The 17,117-nt window shown below is 44.3% G+C and overlaps 1 protein-coding gene across 5 annotated transcripts in view; it reads right to left on the minus strand.

Annotated features, from left to right (window-relative positions):
• GRID1 (glutamate ionotropic receptor delta type subunit 1) overlaps nucleotides 1–17,117 on the minus strand; it is a 701,884-nt gene that overhangs the window by 15,946 nt on the left and 668,821 nt on the right. For all 5 annotated transcript variants that reach the window (XM_045437900.1, XM_045437898.1, XM_045437899.1 and 2 more), the window contains one exon: nucleotides 2,796–2,962. In XM_045437900.1, coding sequence (XP_045293856.1) covers nucleotides 2,796–2,962 — 167 coding nt within the window. The remainder of the gene's footprint in view (nucleotides 1–2,795; nucleotides 2,963–17,117) is intronic.

Here is a 17,117-nt window from a genome sequence, read left to right on the forward strand (position 1 = left end):
TAATCCTCCTAGCAGCCTGCAAAGTAGTTCTTAGTGAATCAGTTTTACATCTTGAAGACCTGAGGCTTGGCATCTAGATGACTTGTTCATGGTTGCAATTAGAAAGTGGCAAGATTACTCTTCAGAGCTGGGGCGTGGTGACCCGGGAGGCCATGCTCTTTCCAGATAATCAGGCTGCTAAGTGCAGTCAGCGGGCTCTCTGAGAGTTAGGTTCTGGTCTACGGGGCCACGAAACTCTGGCCAGAGCATAGCTGTAGGGTCTGATTTTTACTCCTCCGCTCACTGACTGCAACATCAGGCAGGCTGCTTAGTTCTACTGATGCTTCTCTTCTTCCTGCTCCTTTTAATTGTATGCATTTTTATGCCCAATATTATTCCAGGAAGAATGTAAGGCAATTTATAGGGAAACATAGAATAAAGTAAAAACAAACAAATCAAAAGGAAAATTTAAACATGTAAGCAACAGAGGAAAGATAAAACAAGTCACAGGCACAAAATGAGTCCTAGAACAAAGCTAAACTAATGCACACCATAATAATCTATACTCCTGCTTATGAGTAAGCCGGAGCGATAATAGCCACTTCCTGAAGCCAGTTGTTCTATTTTCCAGACAGATATAATTGCAGGTGCTTTCCTCTGGTCAATAGTTGGGGAGCCTGCTACACAGTAGGTGCTCTATAAATGGCTATTAGGTTGTTAAACATTTATTGAATGCCTGCCCTGCATGCCATGGTCCACAAACAGGCTACAGCACTCAACCCTGCCATACACACTTAGAAGGCACGGCCTATAGAACCTGTCCTCTGCCAAAGCAAGGGCGTGTACCCATATTCAAGGAAACAGCTTAGTTTCCAGGATGAAGGGAAAGAAAGTTACAGCAGTTCCAGATAAGACCAGGATCTGTGATTTCTATGAGGCCTTTTTTTTCCTGTAAATGGCATAGTGCATTGCTTCCTGGATCTGCCCCCTTCCTCCTCTCAGGCATGCCCCAGCTAGAGGCAGCTCACGGTTCTGTAGGCATCATACAACGGAGAGCCTCTCAAAGAACCACTGGCAGTAGTACATTGACGACCTGAGGTCAGAGTGTTCCTTCTAAGTAGATACCCATCTGCCCAGGTAGGGGAGGGGGGATGCTTTCAGCCCAAGAGAGGCTGCAACACAGAGACTTGATATGCACTCTCCTCCCAACTCTGCCAGGAGCTGGATGAGTGACCCTCTCTGAACTTCAGGATGTTAAATGAATGATCTCTAACAACTCTCGCCCCTCCAAATGGATTATCCTCAGTGCTGGGATGCCTGTGTTTACCAGTCAACTGGTGTTGCCCCTAAGCCTGGGTGCCATGCCAGCTCTTTCATTTGGACACATCTGCTATTTTGGATTTTGGTGGACCAAGATAGCCTGTCCTTTGGGATTCCTCTCTAAGCTCCTTAGTCCTGCCCTCTTCACTCACCAGGATGTCACCTCACAGACATGTGTGGGTGATGGACCCAAGGCACAGATGTCCTTAGGAACAGGAGCCCCAGTGAGCAGGCCACTGAGCTCACCAATGCTCCTCACTTTCACCTTGTCTGGTAAGGCCAAGACCCCTAGTCAAAGACTAAGATAAGTTTTCTGGCAGTAAAAGCAGGGTGTTGATGACAGGCTTTTTTCTCAAGGAAGCTGGCCAGGTGTCCAGATTGAGCACTTGGAAACTTGATCATGCCCAAGGGTCTAGAGTAGACCAGGCTCAAGAAGGGATGGACTCCCACCAGCAAATTACATGGGAAGCTTAATAGGCCAACACAAACTAGACACAAGGTTTCACTTCTGGTGGAGGGTATCTATGTGCCTTTGCTTAGGCTAGAATACCCAGGCCTATAAAGCCCTCCTCCCCTCTTACCCCCACCCTCCCCCTACCATTTGCTAGTATTAATTACCAGGAGGCTGATCTGGGGAGGATGGGGAGGAGGCAGGTCCCTTGCCTGCCCCAGCAGGTAGCGTCTGCCCCCTCAGCCCATGTGCACATGAATATGCAGTCAATCTGCTTCTCTGACCACACTTTTTTTTTTTTAATTTTTTTTTCAACATTTATTTATTTTTGGGACAGAGAGAGACAGAGCATGAACGGGGGAGGGGCAGAGAGAGAGGGAGACACAGAATCGGAAACAGGAAACAGGCTCCAGGCTCTGAGCCATCAGCCCAGAGCCTGACGCGGGGCTCGAACTCACGGACCGCGAGATCGTGACCTGGCTGAAGTCGGACGCTTAACCGACTGCGCCACCCAGGCGCCCCTGACCACACTTTTTTTCAAGACCACATTGACTCTTCCCACACTGACTTTTCCCACTGAAAGCCAATTTTAGAACTTCCTAAAACTTATAATAATAAGTAAGTATTGGGCCCTTCTTAGATCCAATTAATTATTCACTTAATTTTAAATTACTGGGCCTATCTGGCTACCTCCTACTCACCCTTCAGGCCTTAGGTGCCCTCCCTGGCCTCCCAGTTCTGATCAGCTGTTTTCCTCTGCCCTCCTCCACTTCTAGAATAGCCTCTCCATTGCACTTACTTCCCTGGGCTGGCATTGCCTGCCTGCATCACAGTTCCCACCGAGACTATGCACCTTCATGAGACGGGACCATATACTTCCTCTTCTTCGTCCCTGGCTGGCATGGGACTAGTTGGGGTGGATGGAGGAGCATGTGCTGGTGTACAATCAGGGCTGAGTTCACGTGAGGAAGAACCAAGCTTGTGTTGGCTCTTGCCTCCTAAGAGAAGTTTATCCTCTAAGCCCCCCTTGGCTGACGGTGCCTACCTCTGGGAGAAGAGGTCCCTGTAGGGGCTGCCGTGCTGCAGGGCGATCCCGTAGCCCTTGCTGCTGACGCTGTTGCCAATGACAGTCACAGAGCAGTCATCATCTGTTAGGGCTGCGTACTCCACCACTGCCACATCCCACAAAAAGGCGTAGTTCCCCTTCTTTGCCTGAAAGACCAAAATCACCATGGAGTCAGGTAGGCCTGTATCAGTTTGGAGCACCGAGTAGCTCAGTGATGAAATTTGAAGGACCCTCCAATGCGATCCCCTGCCCACAAGCCAGCACAGCAAGCCACTGGCTTGCCACTCGCTGTGTTTAGACACAAAAGGCTGTGATGCTGTCTCCAGTATGCTCCAGGAAAGCACCCGTCACACAGAGAAGTAGAAAAGGTGAGTGGTAGGTGAGCTCTAAGGCTAGCCACCTGCTCACAATGGCAGGGACCTATTTCTCAGATTAGCAGGCTCACCTTCAAAAGTGCAGGAAGTCTGACCCAGGGAATTGAGATTTTCTGTTCAGAGATTTAGGGGGAGTGTAATAGTACCCAGTTAGTATTTCTACTTAGAACCTGGCTGAGCCCTGCTTAGGGTGAATGCAGAAGATGGCCCTAGATTTAGTGCCCTGAGTGGCTATGGCTTAATATCTAAGTCATAAAAAAAATCTATATATAAGTCATGAACTTGAACTTGCTATGCATAGAGAAGAACCCATAAAGTCAGGGTCCTGATTATTATGGTGCCAGGTTGCGTTTCTGCCACGTGCCTTCTACTGCCCACACAAGAGTGTCCCCACACATACAAACATGCACAAACACATACATACATGCACAGACACACAGGCACACAAGCAAGAGTGCACACACACACACACACACACAGCCACACACACACAGGAGGTTTCTATATCAATGCAGTGGTTGCAGATTATTTCATAAGGAATTTGCCCGTGGCCACGCTGAAGTCCCACCCCATCACACCCATCCACAGCAGACCTTCAGTTATATCCTGAGCCTTAACTCTGACTTTGCCTGGAACTTGGACACTCAGGGGAAATGTGAGCTGCTCTGCTTTTTGGAAGGAGATGCAAACTAGACATTGTCACTTGGCCAGCTTAAAATAGAGTATAATGTTCTTAATGTAGCCAAGTGCCTGGTTTTTATTCTAGAGTGAGCGCACAGTTGTCTCTTTGCCACTTCTTCCCTCTTACCACAACTCACACTGGGTGCTGTAAGACCTCAGTCTGGGCTTGGTGGCAGGCCTGAAAGATCACAGACAAGAGATCAAGCTGGCACGCTACAAGTTAGGTGGCATCATCATGGGCATTGTGCTGATCTCTTGCTTCAGGTGAGTCTTCATGTCCACTGAGACTTTCCAAAGAGTGTTATTGTTACTTAGGTGAAGGTAGTCAAGATTTTACTTCTTTTAGGACCCAAAGTGCCCGTGGGCCAAAATGGCTCATTTTTTCTTCAGAAGTTTTCCATCAAAAGGATTTGTGAGCAGAGCATGGCGCCCCCTGGCACTAAGAGGCTGCTCCTGGCCATTCAACAATTTTTCCCAAAGACCTTGTAAGAAATGACACATGCACCTGTGCCACCCAGGGACTTGTACCTCCGGGAGCAATCCAAATATTACATCAAAGCTGCATTCCATGGCCAAGCCAATTTCAGAAGTCCCTAAAGGACTTTGACCCAGGTTGCAAAATTACACTCATTTCTCTCCTTCCACATGGGAAGATAACAGTCTTTGAAATTTTTTCCTGCTGGCAAACAAGTTTTCTCTTGAAAAGATATAAATTTTCAACCTCTTAGTATCCAAGTTTCTCAGCAAAATGTTGACTTATGACCTAATATTTGGCTTTGGTCTCACTTTGGAGCATTTCACATCCATGCTCGCAATTCAACATGACAATCAGACATGTTATTTGGACGATTTCAAAAGGGCATGTCATGTTGAAGGAAGAATTAAGATCAGGTTCGTTTCCACCTTTCAAGTGATGTTCCAAGAAGGAAAAGGAAATAGACTGGCTCAGATTGAGTGGAAACCAACTGACAAAAACCTGGTGCAGCCATTCTATGGGGGTACTTAGCTTCCTTCAAGCCACAAGTGTTTGTGGCTCCGGTTTGGGCTCAGTGACAGGTGAGTGCAGCTGCAAGAAGGAAGCATTTATTGTCTTGCTGGCCTAAGCTGAGAAGCCAGGAAACACATGGATAGGATGCTGACAATGTCTCAGCTGCAAATCCCTTAACCAGGAAGGCTGTCAAGAAAAGAGGGGAGAGTAGTTCTTTCTTGAAGTGGCGAGTCTTCCCATTTTTAAACAGACACTAAAGTTACTATTATGTTTATGTCTGCTTCAAGGAGCATGTGGCCAGTCCCTAATATACTTGACAATGCCTGAATGGGGGGCCTGGAGAGACTAATGTGCCCTATCTTGTTTGTGGACCACATCAGAGGCTCCAGATGCATTGGGCTCTAGCCTTACGAAAATACTCTCCATCCCCAACATCTCTGCCCCAATTCCTCAGCATCCCAGAGCTTCCTACATCCTCCTCTTAGCCCCATGCTGAGTAAAATGTAGTATCAGATCCCTGCCTGTGCCTCCCAAGTCTGTTAGGCTCCAGGGAAATTTTCTGGACCTTGTAGATATCTCCCCATCTTCCTGGTGTGTCACAGACCCTGTGTAACACAGAAGTCTTCTTAGGCCTGGCCATGCTCTCAGGAATATTCAGATGCCAACTATAAGAAGCCCAAACACACTACCCATCATGGTTATGTCCCCTTTATATAGACGTTCTTGTCTCCATGAAGAATGAGCTCCACACACACACCTGCCCCAAATTTGAAGACACGTTTCTCCTTAATAGGGCCCAAACCAGCTTTCCATGGTTTGTGGAAAACCACAATTTGTGGAAAACCACAATCTGTGCTGCTTATCCACAAATCTTGGTGTGTGTGTGTGTGTGTGTGTGTGTGTACACAGAAATATATGTATATGCATAAGCATATATATACACAAAATTAAGGTAGTATAAAACAATAGGATAGATACAGTATTATTTATTATTGTTCTGTACACATGTGAAATGTAATATGCCAAAAGATGGATAGGATTATTACATAACGGAGTGGTATTAGTGATTCTTAGGACAAGCTGGTTAAAGGTTTTTCTTTAATCTTGTTACACAATCTATGTTATCACACACTATACAGGCACCAAGTCTGATCTCCGTTCCCCTGTGTGCCCTTGCCCATCAATAGAACACAGAGGCCTGGCAGAGCTCTCCAATTTCCCGGCTATTACCCAAATACAGCCCTTATTTCCCTGGGCTGCATCTAAACATTTTGCTTTGTTTCATTCTCCCCTTTCCCTAAAAGGGAAAGAAAAGGCAATTGGTTTAAACATAAAAAATGAAAAGATGTGAAGATTCAGGGATAGAAGGAAAAGAACAGCGTTGATATTAGACAAAGTCAAAGGCATCTGAGCATCCATCCCCAGGAAGTCAGGATAGCAGCAGGTAGCAGGCCACCCCTGACATATCTCCCTGTAAGTACCTTAGCAAACAGGATCCAAGCCCTTCCCTGAAGTCCACTCTGTGCCCAGTCCACATGTACGCTGGAGTACAACGAATGGAAAGGGATGGAGATACGAGGGTGCCTGGCCCCAGAATTTAGAGCATGCTCCCTAACATTTGGGGGAATGTGATCAGCCTCTATGGCTGGAGGAAGGTTGGGCACAATAAACAAAGCCACGAGTGAGCTGGGATATTGGAGGACTCCCTCTCCATTGCTCCACACCAATAATAAAATGAGATTGCATTGCCTTTCATTGCACAGCTGATTCTGCCCTTCGCAGAACTCACTTGGAGCACAAACTTCCAGAGACAACAGCCTTCGAGGCAAGAACTTCATTATGCTCTTCTATTCCATTCTAACTGCTTTTGGAAAGGGGCAAGCAACCACATTGTTCCCCCAAACAAGAATGCTGGGACTGCAAACAGCGAACACAAATGTTATTGGAAAGAAAGTGCTGAAGGAAATCAGGTGTCTACAGTGCCAGCTACAGGGAAGGTGCAGAGCACCTGCTGGGTGCCGGGACTTTCAGAGCCCTGATTCCTTTGCCATCCCTGGTATAATTCTAAAGGGCAGAACATCCATCCCCTTTGACAGATGAAGGAGAAACAAAGTGAGTTGCCCCAAACAGACCCAGATCATGAAAGGCAGAGCCAGGTTAAGGTAAGCTAGCACTCTGGCTCCAAAGAAGGCTGTGCTGTCCCCTCTGCCCTGCTTGGACCCGTGAAGGGAGGGCTGGGGAAGTTGGTCCTGGTGTCCTTGACCTCTGAGCACTTCCCAGGGCAGTGCTGCTGGTGACAGAACACACTGAGATGGCAATGACTATCTTTCTCCAGCTTTGGAAACATGGTGGCTTGTGGAACTGCTGAACCCCTGTGAAATGGAGGTCACGGGCCACACTGTCTCTGGATGGGGTTGTCAGGATATCAGGGACTCCTTGGACACTTGATGCATCCTCATGTGCATTCACCATCTGGAGACACCTAGTGCCTCTCCCAGAGTCCACTTTCACCCAAAGCAGAGCTTGGCCCTCTCAGGTGTCCCAAGTCTTAGCTCCCATGGTCATGTTCATGAACTGGCAATGCATTGCCATGCACAGCCTGAACCCTGGCTACAGTGACACCTGCACCAAATTACAAGATGCACAGTGAAAACCCAGACCATCTGTGGAGAAAAGGACAATTTTACAGTCTGCCGGTAGGAATGTGGGCTGGCACGATATTTCTGGAATGGCAATTTGGTGGGGAGACTCAAACGCTCTTAAAATGTGCATATACAGCAATTCCACCCTTAGGGATCTATCCTAAGGAATTATTCAGTTTCTGAAAAGATGTTTGTACAAAGATTTTCAGAGTAACACTGTTTAAACTAGAAACAATTGGAAATAATCTAAATGTTCAAAACTTAAGAATCAACTGGGTAAATGACAGTATTAAATGATGGAATATTATATTACCATTACCATGGAGTCTTAAAGAGAGCAATGATCACTAAGGGAAACAATTGTCTGTGGCAAACAAGGGCTAGCCTAGATCTGGCTCCAACGGTATGGATTTGAATCCCAGCTCCACTGCTTTCTGACTGTGTGAGTGCAGGCAAGTTGCTTAACATCTCTGGGCCTCAGTTCTCATGGACGCAAAATGGTCCATTGCTCACAGAGTTCTGATGAGGATTAAATCCCTCGATAAATGTGACATGCTTAGAATCTTGCTTGGCATATAGTAGATGCTAAATACATGAGAACCAGTATTATGCTGTTTAGTGAAAAAGAATCTGTTACACCGGAGTATTTGCACTGTGATATCCTTTTTAAATCATCATGTAAAAATAATGTTTTTATGTTTATGAAGAAAGGAAACCAAGCACCAAATACCAACATGGTCATCTTGGGGTGATGCCACCATGGGTGACTTCTGTTGGTTTCTTTTAATCTACTGTGTTGCCCATGTTTTCTGCAGCTTGGCAAGCATCTCTCCTGTGACCGCACTGTCCCAGAGGGGAATTTTAGTGATTCGGCCCCCCTCCTGAGCACAGTGTAGTGAAAAGAGAAGAGTTGTAGACAAAGACAAGTGCAGGGCTACACCCCCAGCTCTTCAAGGAACCAACAATCTTGGGGACCAATAATTGTTTCCTAGAGAGCTATTCTGACTGTGAAATTACAAGACACAATGCACTGTGCCTGGCAATAGTGAGGGCTCGATTCAAGCTCTCTCTCTTCCCTTCTGCAGTCCCCAGATTGATTCAGGAGACCAATCTGTCAGCTGTTATGGGAACATCTATCTTCCCACACACCCCCCCCCACATCCATTCCTCCACCTTGACCAAGTCAGCAACATGCTCTGTGGGAGTCTGTGGTGTGTGTATGGGTGTGTGTAAGTATGAGTACATAAATGTATGCAAATGTATGTGTGTGTGTGTGTGTGTGTGTGTGTGTGTGCATGCATAAGTACCACAGACCCCAGGGAAGCAGGAGAGAAGTAAACTCAGGTACCAAGTGCCTGGAGAACCACAAAGAGTTTTTTTTTTTTTTTTTTAATTTTTTTTCAACATTTATTTATTTTTGGGACAGAGAGAGACAGAGCATGAACGGGGGAGGGGCAGAGAGAGAGGGAGACACAGAATCGGAAACAGGCTCCAGGCTCTGAGCCATCAGCCCAGAGCCTGACGCGGGGCTCGAACTCACGGACCGCGAGATCGTGACCTGGCTGAAGTCGGACGCCCAACCGACTGCGCCACCCAGGCGCCCCCACAAAGAGTTTAAGATAAACAGACTAACAGCAGGTAAGGAGCCTACCTCTCCTGGTCTCTCAGAACAATGGACAGATCATCCAAAATGACATGCACATGTAGGGCAGACAATCAACAGGACTCTCAGAGGTGTTCACAAGCTAATCTCAGGTGGCTGTAAGGAAACCTGCCACCCATGAAGTGAGAGATAATGACCATTTACCTAGACCAGCCCCTAGAACAGGAAAAGCAGGAAAACCAGGGAAGGCTCCATGGGAGGGGGAAATGGCAATATAACACTCCCACAGTTAGTGCAATGGCTGCTCTTCTGAAGTGTCCACGGGGCACAAAGTCAATTTGGCTCCTGGCTTCAGACCAGAGTGAACAGGATGGAGCTGGACAATGAGATAACACAATCAAAGGGGCAGCAAGGCCATCTGGTACGGGGATGTCCTGAGTGTGTGTGTGTCTGTGGACATGAGTGCAGGTGTGAGGGCAAACACGCAGGTTTGTCATGGTGGTCGCAGTGAGGCTGCCCATTACCTGAGGGACAAGACTGGGATGAGGGAAATGTCATAAGGCTACAGCAGCAGAAAATGGCTCCTGATGGCCAGGCATTAGGCCTGCAAGATTTCTGCAATGATTGCCTGTCCCATCCTAGTATTCTTGTATCCTAGAGTAACAAAGTCAGTGGCAAGGAACTCACCAAGGGGTAGAGAAAATGGCAAGTAATTCCTCAAGCCACTAATGCCCTTACTCTTATATTGTCTTTTCTTTGATTCTTTAACTTCCTTTATAGAATTTTTAGTTCCATTTAATAAAGAGAAAGGCCTGGTATGTCAATGATAGCAAAGGTCTGGACACGGGCAGATCAGGCCTTCCTCTAGTGTTCTTGGCCAGTCACCTGAAATCTGAGCCTACATAACCTCATCTAGAAGGTAGAAATAGCAAGCCCACACAGGCTCATCATAGGAGGAGACAGCATGGAAAGTGTCTGATGCATAGAAGGAACTCAAACAATAAGACACTGTCCTCATGATCATGATAATCATCATCAGCATCATCCTTATAGCTTAAAGCTTGGACCCCCATCAGCCTGGTAAATTAGAAAGACTGTTAGCCTGGGTCACAGTCTTGGCCCGGTTACTGACTCACTACTGATTTGTAAATATGGAAGATGAGCCCAGATGGTCCTTCAGGTCTTCACCTGCTTTAACATCCTCAAAGTGTATGATGTAGACCAGTGGGTCTCAAAGTATGTTCCCTGGACCAGCAGTATCAGCATCACCGGAGAACTTAATAAGAAATGTAAATTCTCAGGTTTCATGTCAGATCGACTGAATAAGAGACTCTGGGAGTGGAGCTCAACCATCTAATAATCTCTCTAGGTGGTGCTGATGTGTGCTCAAGTTGAGAGATCCAACAATACAGACCTTTGTGTCCATTAATTTCTGACCCTCTCTTGAGAGCAGGTCTAGAAAGGGGGAGAGTATTAATGGTTCTAGGGTCTCGGGTTGGGGCACTAAATGGAGGAGCAGAAGTCATGGAGTCGAGAGACCAAGACTATTGAAAATAAACACTAAAGGAAAGTTACGTTTTATATCTTCTTCCTGCAAAGTGCTCTACTTGGGTCTTTCTCATACATTCTCTTCTTAGAAAGTTCAGAATAAACTTCTACAGCACAGACTGTGTCAATTTCCCAAGAGGATCAAGGCTCAAAAAGGACTATGCCCAAGACCACGGAATCAGCTATTGACAGAGATTGAATGTCTCTCCAGGTCTCCTGGACTGCAAATGGCCTTCCACTCTCCCGTATCAAAAGTTCAACATCTAAGTAGCCCCAAAGAGTCACACAGAGCCCCCTGAGCAGCTGTCTCTGGTATCATACTGATTTTTTTTTTCTCTTCTGCTACCAAATTCTTGCCAAGTTTTTGTTAATGATTTTCAGCCTCCAGCACCTGACTCTATGGAAGCTTTATGGTTGCATTCCCTTTTTGTACCTCTAACACTTTGGGACAGACAGTCTTATTTAGTGAATCAAGTATTGTCTTAGTGGAAAGAGGTTTCTCACATCTCCAAGGGAGATGGAGCTGGTTCAGTACAAAGGAAAGATAAAAGTCCTAACTTGGAAGAATCAATGGCTTCTTCCTCAAAGTCTAAAACTGCACACCATCAGCAAAACCAGGGGCCATAAACAACCTTCCCAGCAGGGCAAAGGGACACATTGATTTTCAATGATTTGTCAAAACTTTAAATTGTCCAAAGACCATGATAAACAACAATCTAATCTGAGTTCTTCCATGGGAAAGATTAAGAATGATCTAAAAGAAAGAGTAAATTGGTTTGCTTAGATACAAAATAGATTACAAAGAGAAAATACAGAATGAAAAATGTTATCCTGGGGAAGGGAAACGACTTAAGAATATATGAATTCAGGCAGCATAGAGGACAGGCATCCACGTGGTCAAACATTCTCTGAAGAAGCATAGGGATAGGGCCATGCAGCTACTCCCTGCGCATGCGTGAGTGCATGTGTTCACTCACATGCACACACACCCACACAAAGGAATGTAAGCCCCATGGCCATGCGTGTCCTGTTCATTGCCCTAGCATGATGTCTGGTATACAGTTGGTGCTGAATAAATACGTGTAAAGTGACTAATGAAGAACTGAAGGCATGAATGCAATGATATGGGGAAGCCTGGGGTCTTGAATCAAAGCAAGCTGGGCTGGATATGTCCTGAATGCCCCTCCAGATTGCTCCTTCACCCTTATCCATCCCGTTCTCTCCTCCACAGGCTGACCTTCCTGGACAAAGGCAGGAATGCCTATCAAAAGGCATCCCTGGGCCTCTGGCTAAGAGTCACTTTCTAAGATCCAGGTCTAAATCAAATATTAATACTAATAAAGCAACAATCATAACAGTAAGCACCACTTGTTCAAGTGCACGTTCTCAAACTTAAGAGGGCATGAGAATCATCTGGAGGGAATGTTAGAATACAGACAACTAGTCTCCACCCTGCTTCCCTCTCTCAACTTCTGATTTACTGGGTATAAGGAGGACTCAAAGATTTCATTTCTAACATGTCCCAGATGATGCTGACATTGCTGGTCCAAGGACCACACTTGGAGAATGACAGTGTTAAAAGACACCCTACAAGGCACTGCACGAAACCCTTACATCACCTCTAATCTTTATGATAACTCTGGGAAGACCCAGGAGTATTAATCCTGTATTTCAGAGGAGGTAACTTTGTCCGGGAATTATCTTGCGAAGGTCTCGCCTCTGGCACAAAAGGGATGTAAGAACCAAACCCGGTTTTTGTTAACTCAAACCCCTCACTCTCCTCGCCTCATTCATGCTGCTTTAACTGAGCACTTGACTTCTTGGAGACAAAGTTCAAACGAGACCCATGAAACCACACCCTGAGGCCAAGGTGACTTTGACATCTGCGGCCACTTTCCCCCCTCTCTGTTTCTTTAGCCATAAAAGGTTGTTGGGGACTAGCAACTCAGACTGTGCCAGAAGGAGAAAAAAGTAGTAAAATTGTGTGTGATCACAATTAATATTAAAGACTACCCCTGAAACTGTTGGGAGGCCATCTCTGTGGGTTTAATGTTGAAGAGTCTCATTTGCTAACCCCATTTGCGGCTTAAGTATTCCTTTATGGCCTTTGCTGAAATGTCAGCCTTGAGAGAAAAACCTCACACAATAGTCTGAAAGCACTTTGAGGAGCTACGAAAGAGGTCACATTCTGACCAAAAAGATTGAAATGGAGTCCTATCTCTCACAGAACAAACTCAGCTCTACCTGGCAGGATGTACAGCTTTGTAAAGTCAAAGAATCAGAAAGATTCACTACCAGAGGGGACTGGCGGGGGCACTGGGTGAATAGGAGCCTGCCACATGGCCCAGGGACAACCAGCCCTTACTAGAAAGCACTGTGATCACTTCTCATCACTTCTCGCATAACTAAGCTGAGGTCTGAGATATGGGCTGTACAGAATGAATCCAAGACCTCTTCCATATGAGGATTCTTCAAATACTAGAGATAGCCAATTTCACAGCTCAGGGTTTTCTTTACCAGGCTCCACACCATTTCTGGTTCCTTTATCTGATTCTTGAGAGGCATGATCTTCAGGGCTTTTACTGCTCTCATTACTGTCCCTGATTTAAGGTCATCTACCCCTCATCACTCTCTCTCTGTCCATCTCTGTGTTTGTGTGTGTATGCTCTCTCTCACACACACTAAAATTTTAAAATGTCAGGTTCAAAGCCAATCTTAATACCTTTATATTGGAAGGTAAAGAGACGCCTCATTAGAGCTACCCATCCCAGGGGAAACCACTACTTCTACCCAAATAGGTTTTATATTATTGATGATGCTAGGGATGATGTGATGGTAATAACAGTAGTAACAATAATGAACTTGTGGATGGTAGAAAGAGTCTGATAATCTCTTGACAAACTGTTTAACCTTTTTTGTGTTTTGCATTCCTCATTTGCAAAATGAAAATATCACAAAACGCCATCAATGGTGAAGACAGAGTACATAAGCACCATGCCACATGGAATAGTTTCTTTATAACTGTTATTTTCTTTCCTCCCTTTCTCCCTTTGTTTCTGCACAAACAACATTATACCAACAGAGCGGAAATAAAAATAAGCTAAACAAAAATTGCCAATGATCTGGCTGATGCAATAAATCAAAATTGTTTTCATTAGCAATCGCTTCTTGATTTGGAATCAAATAACAAAACAATTCAAAATGTAAAAAAAAAACTTAAATATAAAACCCAGAGCAATAATACTCAGCGGAACAAACAGAATGGAATCAGCCCACATTTACAGCCAGCACGAAGGTGAAGTGCATCAGACCTGGGTACAAAGCAAATTACGGGGCAGAGCAAATCTGAAAAATAAAATCAGATTTAAGGGGAGTGAACATCCTCCCACCCTCTAATGAGGAGCTTGAAAATAATCAAAGTTAGCATGATGGCACAGATATTGGTTTGATTCCAGAGCTTACCCTACCAAATTATTAAAACTGCAAAAGAAAGTAATTGAAGAATTCATAACGAGATTTGCTTGGCAATGCTCAAAACCCAAAGCAAAGTAATTTAATAAGGGAGGCACACTGGGGGCTTTCCTTGATCTTTGGACTGTATTATCCCAAACCAATCATCATCAAACAGAATTAAGCAGCAGGGTGTTATGAAGGGGCCAACTTAGTCAATTGTATAGGAACCTGCTCCAGGAGACTGACTAAGTCCCGCTGCCCTCTGTGCCCCTCCTCACCCCCTTCCTGCCCTCTCTGCAACTGGGTACCAGCAATCCTCCTCATGTATGTTGAAGAAAGATGCACATGTCTACATTTCTGCACACTCTCATTTGTTACTCATCGAACATTTGTTTGATTTAAAAAGGATAAAAGGCTATGGATGTCCATGTGCTTTGCTGCTATGCCTACCTCTGCTCTAGGCCCTGGGAACAGACGAATGAATAAGAGACAGCCCTGACTCTAAGGAGCCTCTGAGTCTAGCGGGGGATATGACAAAGCAGGGCACTAAGGATGGGGTGGCATCTGATGAAGCTGTGCTCTAGTATGCACAATGTGATAAGGAAGCCCCTGGCCCTGCCTGGAGGAAGGAGGAGCTGGGGGGTGGGGTGGAGGGCCAGGGACTCAGGAAGAGTGAATGCTTCTGCTAAGGCTGGAGGAATAACTAGGAACCAGCCTGGCCAGCCAAGAAAGGGAATGATGTTCCAAGCATCAAGTACCATGGTGGTGTACCAGGGAAGGGAGAGAGACAGGAAGTGCTCGGGTTTCCAGGTGAGTGGAAGGCAGGAGCTAGTTTTACTCTGATCATGCTTCTCCTTCCATTTCTGCAAGATGCCACAGATAAGGATACAGGTGCTGGAGTGAGAAAAATACTGAGCTCAAATCCTGGGTACCAAACTGACTCAAGACTGATTTTCAGGAAGTGCCTTGCCCTCGCCAAACTTTAGTTTTCTCATTAATAAACAGGTTGTGTTGAAGAACAAGTGAGCTAAAGCATGGCAGAAACTTAACACCACACCTGAGTCATCCTAAGTCTCTCTAATGGTAGCCATCATGGTTATATTAATCTCTGGATTAACATTGACCCCAGACCCAATGTTAGGAAGGAAATCCCTGGGTAAAGTAAGAAAGGAAACAAAACTCTTTTATTTTATAAATAACATATGTGCAAAATAAGCCTTTGCCTTCATTTTGACCTTACATCAATTCTAACTCAATTTTAGGAGGAAAGTATCAAGCCCACTTTTATATATTAACCAAACTCAGCAATAGTAAATGAGTTAATGTATGAATGAATGCATGAATGAATAAGAAACAAAATACTTCAAATAATAAATTGTTGCAGAAATAACACATCTTGGAAGGGGTTTATATGTGTATCAATCTGATTATTAAATAAAGGTAGATGTCTAAGCATGATCTTAAGTCTAAGCAGGATCTTAATTTTCTCAAACCCACCAAAATATATGGATCATTGATGGCAATACCTCATGTGTACCAAGAGTGTGTGTGGGGGGAATGAGTTGAAAGGGAAATGATTTCTTCTTCATTTGAGTTCCCAGAGATAATAAAGCAAAATAAAGCAAAAATACATATGTACCTATATAAAAAGAAAGGGGAAAAAATCACAATAGAGAACATGAGAAAAATAGAAAAATACCAATTTGTAAAAAGATTCTTCCTACCAAAGACAAATCCACAAGGATTTGATGGGGGAAAAAATGTGAAACCTGAGTATTCTTTTGATTCCAAGTATAAGAATGTAATTCAAAGTTTTACTTTTGGCAATACTCAGCAATATTTTTTCAAGAGCTTTCAATGTTTATATCCTTTTTTAATAATGTAATTCTAGGGGCGCCTGGGTGGCGCAGTCGGTTAAGCGTCCGACTTCAGCCAGGTCACGATCTCGCGGTCCGTGAGTTCGAGCCCCGCATCGGGCTCTGGGCTGATGGCTCGGAGCCTGGAGCCTGTTTCCGATTCTGTGTCTCCCTCTCTCTCTGCCGCTCCCCCGTTCATGCTCTGTCTCTCTCTGTCCCAAAAAAATAAATAAACGTTGAAAAAAAATTTAAAAAAAAAATGTAATTCTACTTTTGAGAATTTGACCTGAAGGGATAAATGTAGTAACTGAAAAAACATTTTACATGAAGGTGTTCATTATAATGCTATTTATATTTGTGAAAAATTAGAAATGGCCCAAATGACAGTCAAGAAGAAAATGTTTAAATAAGTTATTTTACATCTATTTGATGAAATATTAATTTGCCACTAAAATAATTTTTATAAAGTTTTATAACAATATTAGAAAAACAGGATAAAATATATTTTCTAAAACATCATAATTATATACAATTTTTGTACAGATTCAAAAAAGACAGAAATGTACACAAGAATTCCTGGAGCCTTACTTAGGTGATGAGAAAAGTTTGGTTGGTTCTTTTCTGCTTATTTTTAAAAACATTCTAAGCTTTTCTTAATGGTGATATATTACATTCAAATTATAAATGTATATTTATATATAAGATTTCCTTCTAAAGCCTCATTACTTTAAATGTTGGCATGGATTGGAGGATATTTAACTTTAGTGCACTTGGAGTTGGGTTGGGCCACAGAGTTAAAGCAGATGAATGAAGAAGGCTCAGGTATATTGCATGGCCAAGACAGTTAGGACTAAGGCTGAGACCCCAGGAGGGGGTTCTTTAGACAGCAACTGTTCAGCAGGGAAAACACCACTGCCTTCATTCTCCTACAAGGAAACTATACATTCAGTAGAAATAAAAATGCACTTCGTTTACATGGCATTTAACTGTCTTTTTTGCCTCTCTGGTTTTCCTTCTTTTTCCGTGTATTTAATTTTCTGCTAACCAATTTTCTCTCACGTTCTCACACTTGTATTGTCAAAACTGAAAAGGAATTGAGGCGTTTGGATTGCAAAATGTGTGTTCACAACAGGACTACCTTAGGAAGCTTTCCTCA

The sequence above is a fragment of the Leopardus geoffroyi genome, chromosome D2 (assembly GCF_018350155.1).
Source record: "Leopardus geoffroyi isolate Oge1 chromosome D2, O.geoffroyi_Oge1_pat1.0, whole genome shotgun sequence".
NCBI classification, from domain to species: domain Eukaryota; kingdom Metazoa; phylum Chordata; class Mammalia; order Carnivora; family Felidae; genus Leopardus; species Leopardus geoffroyi.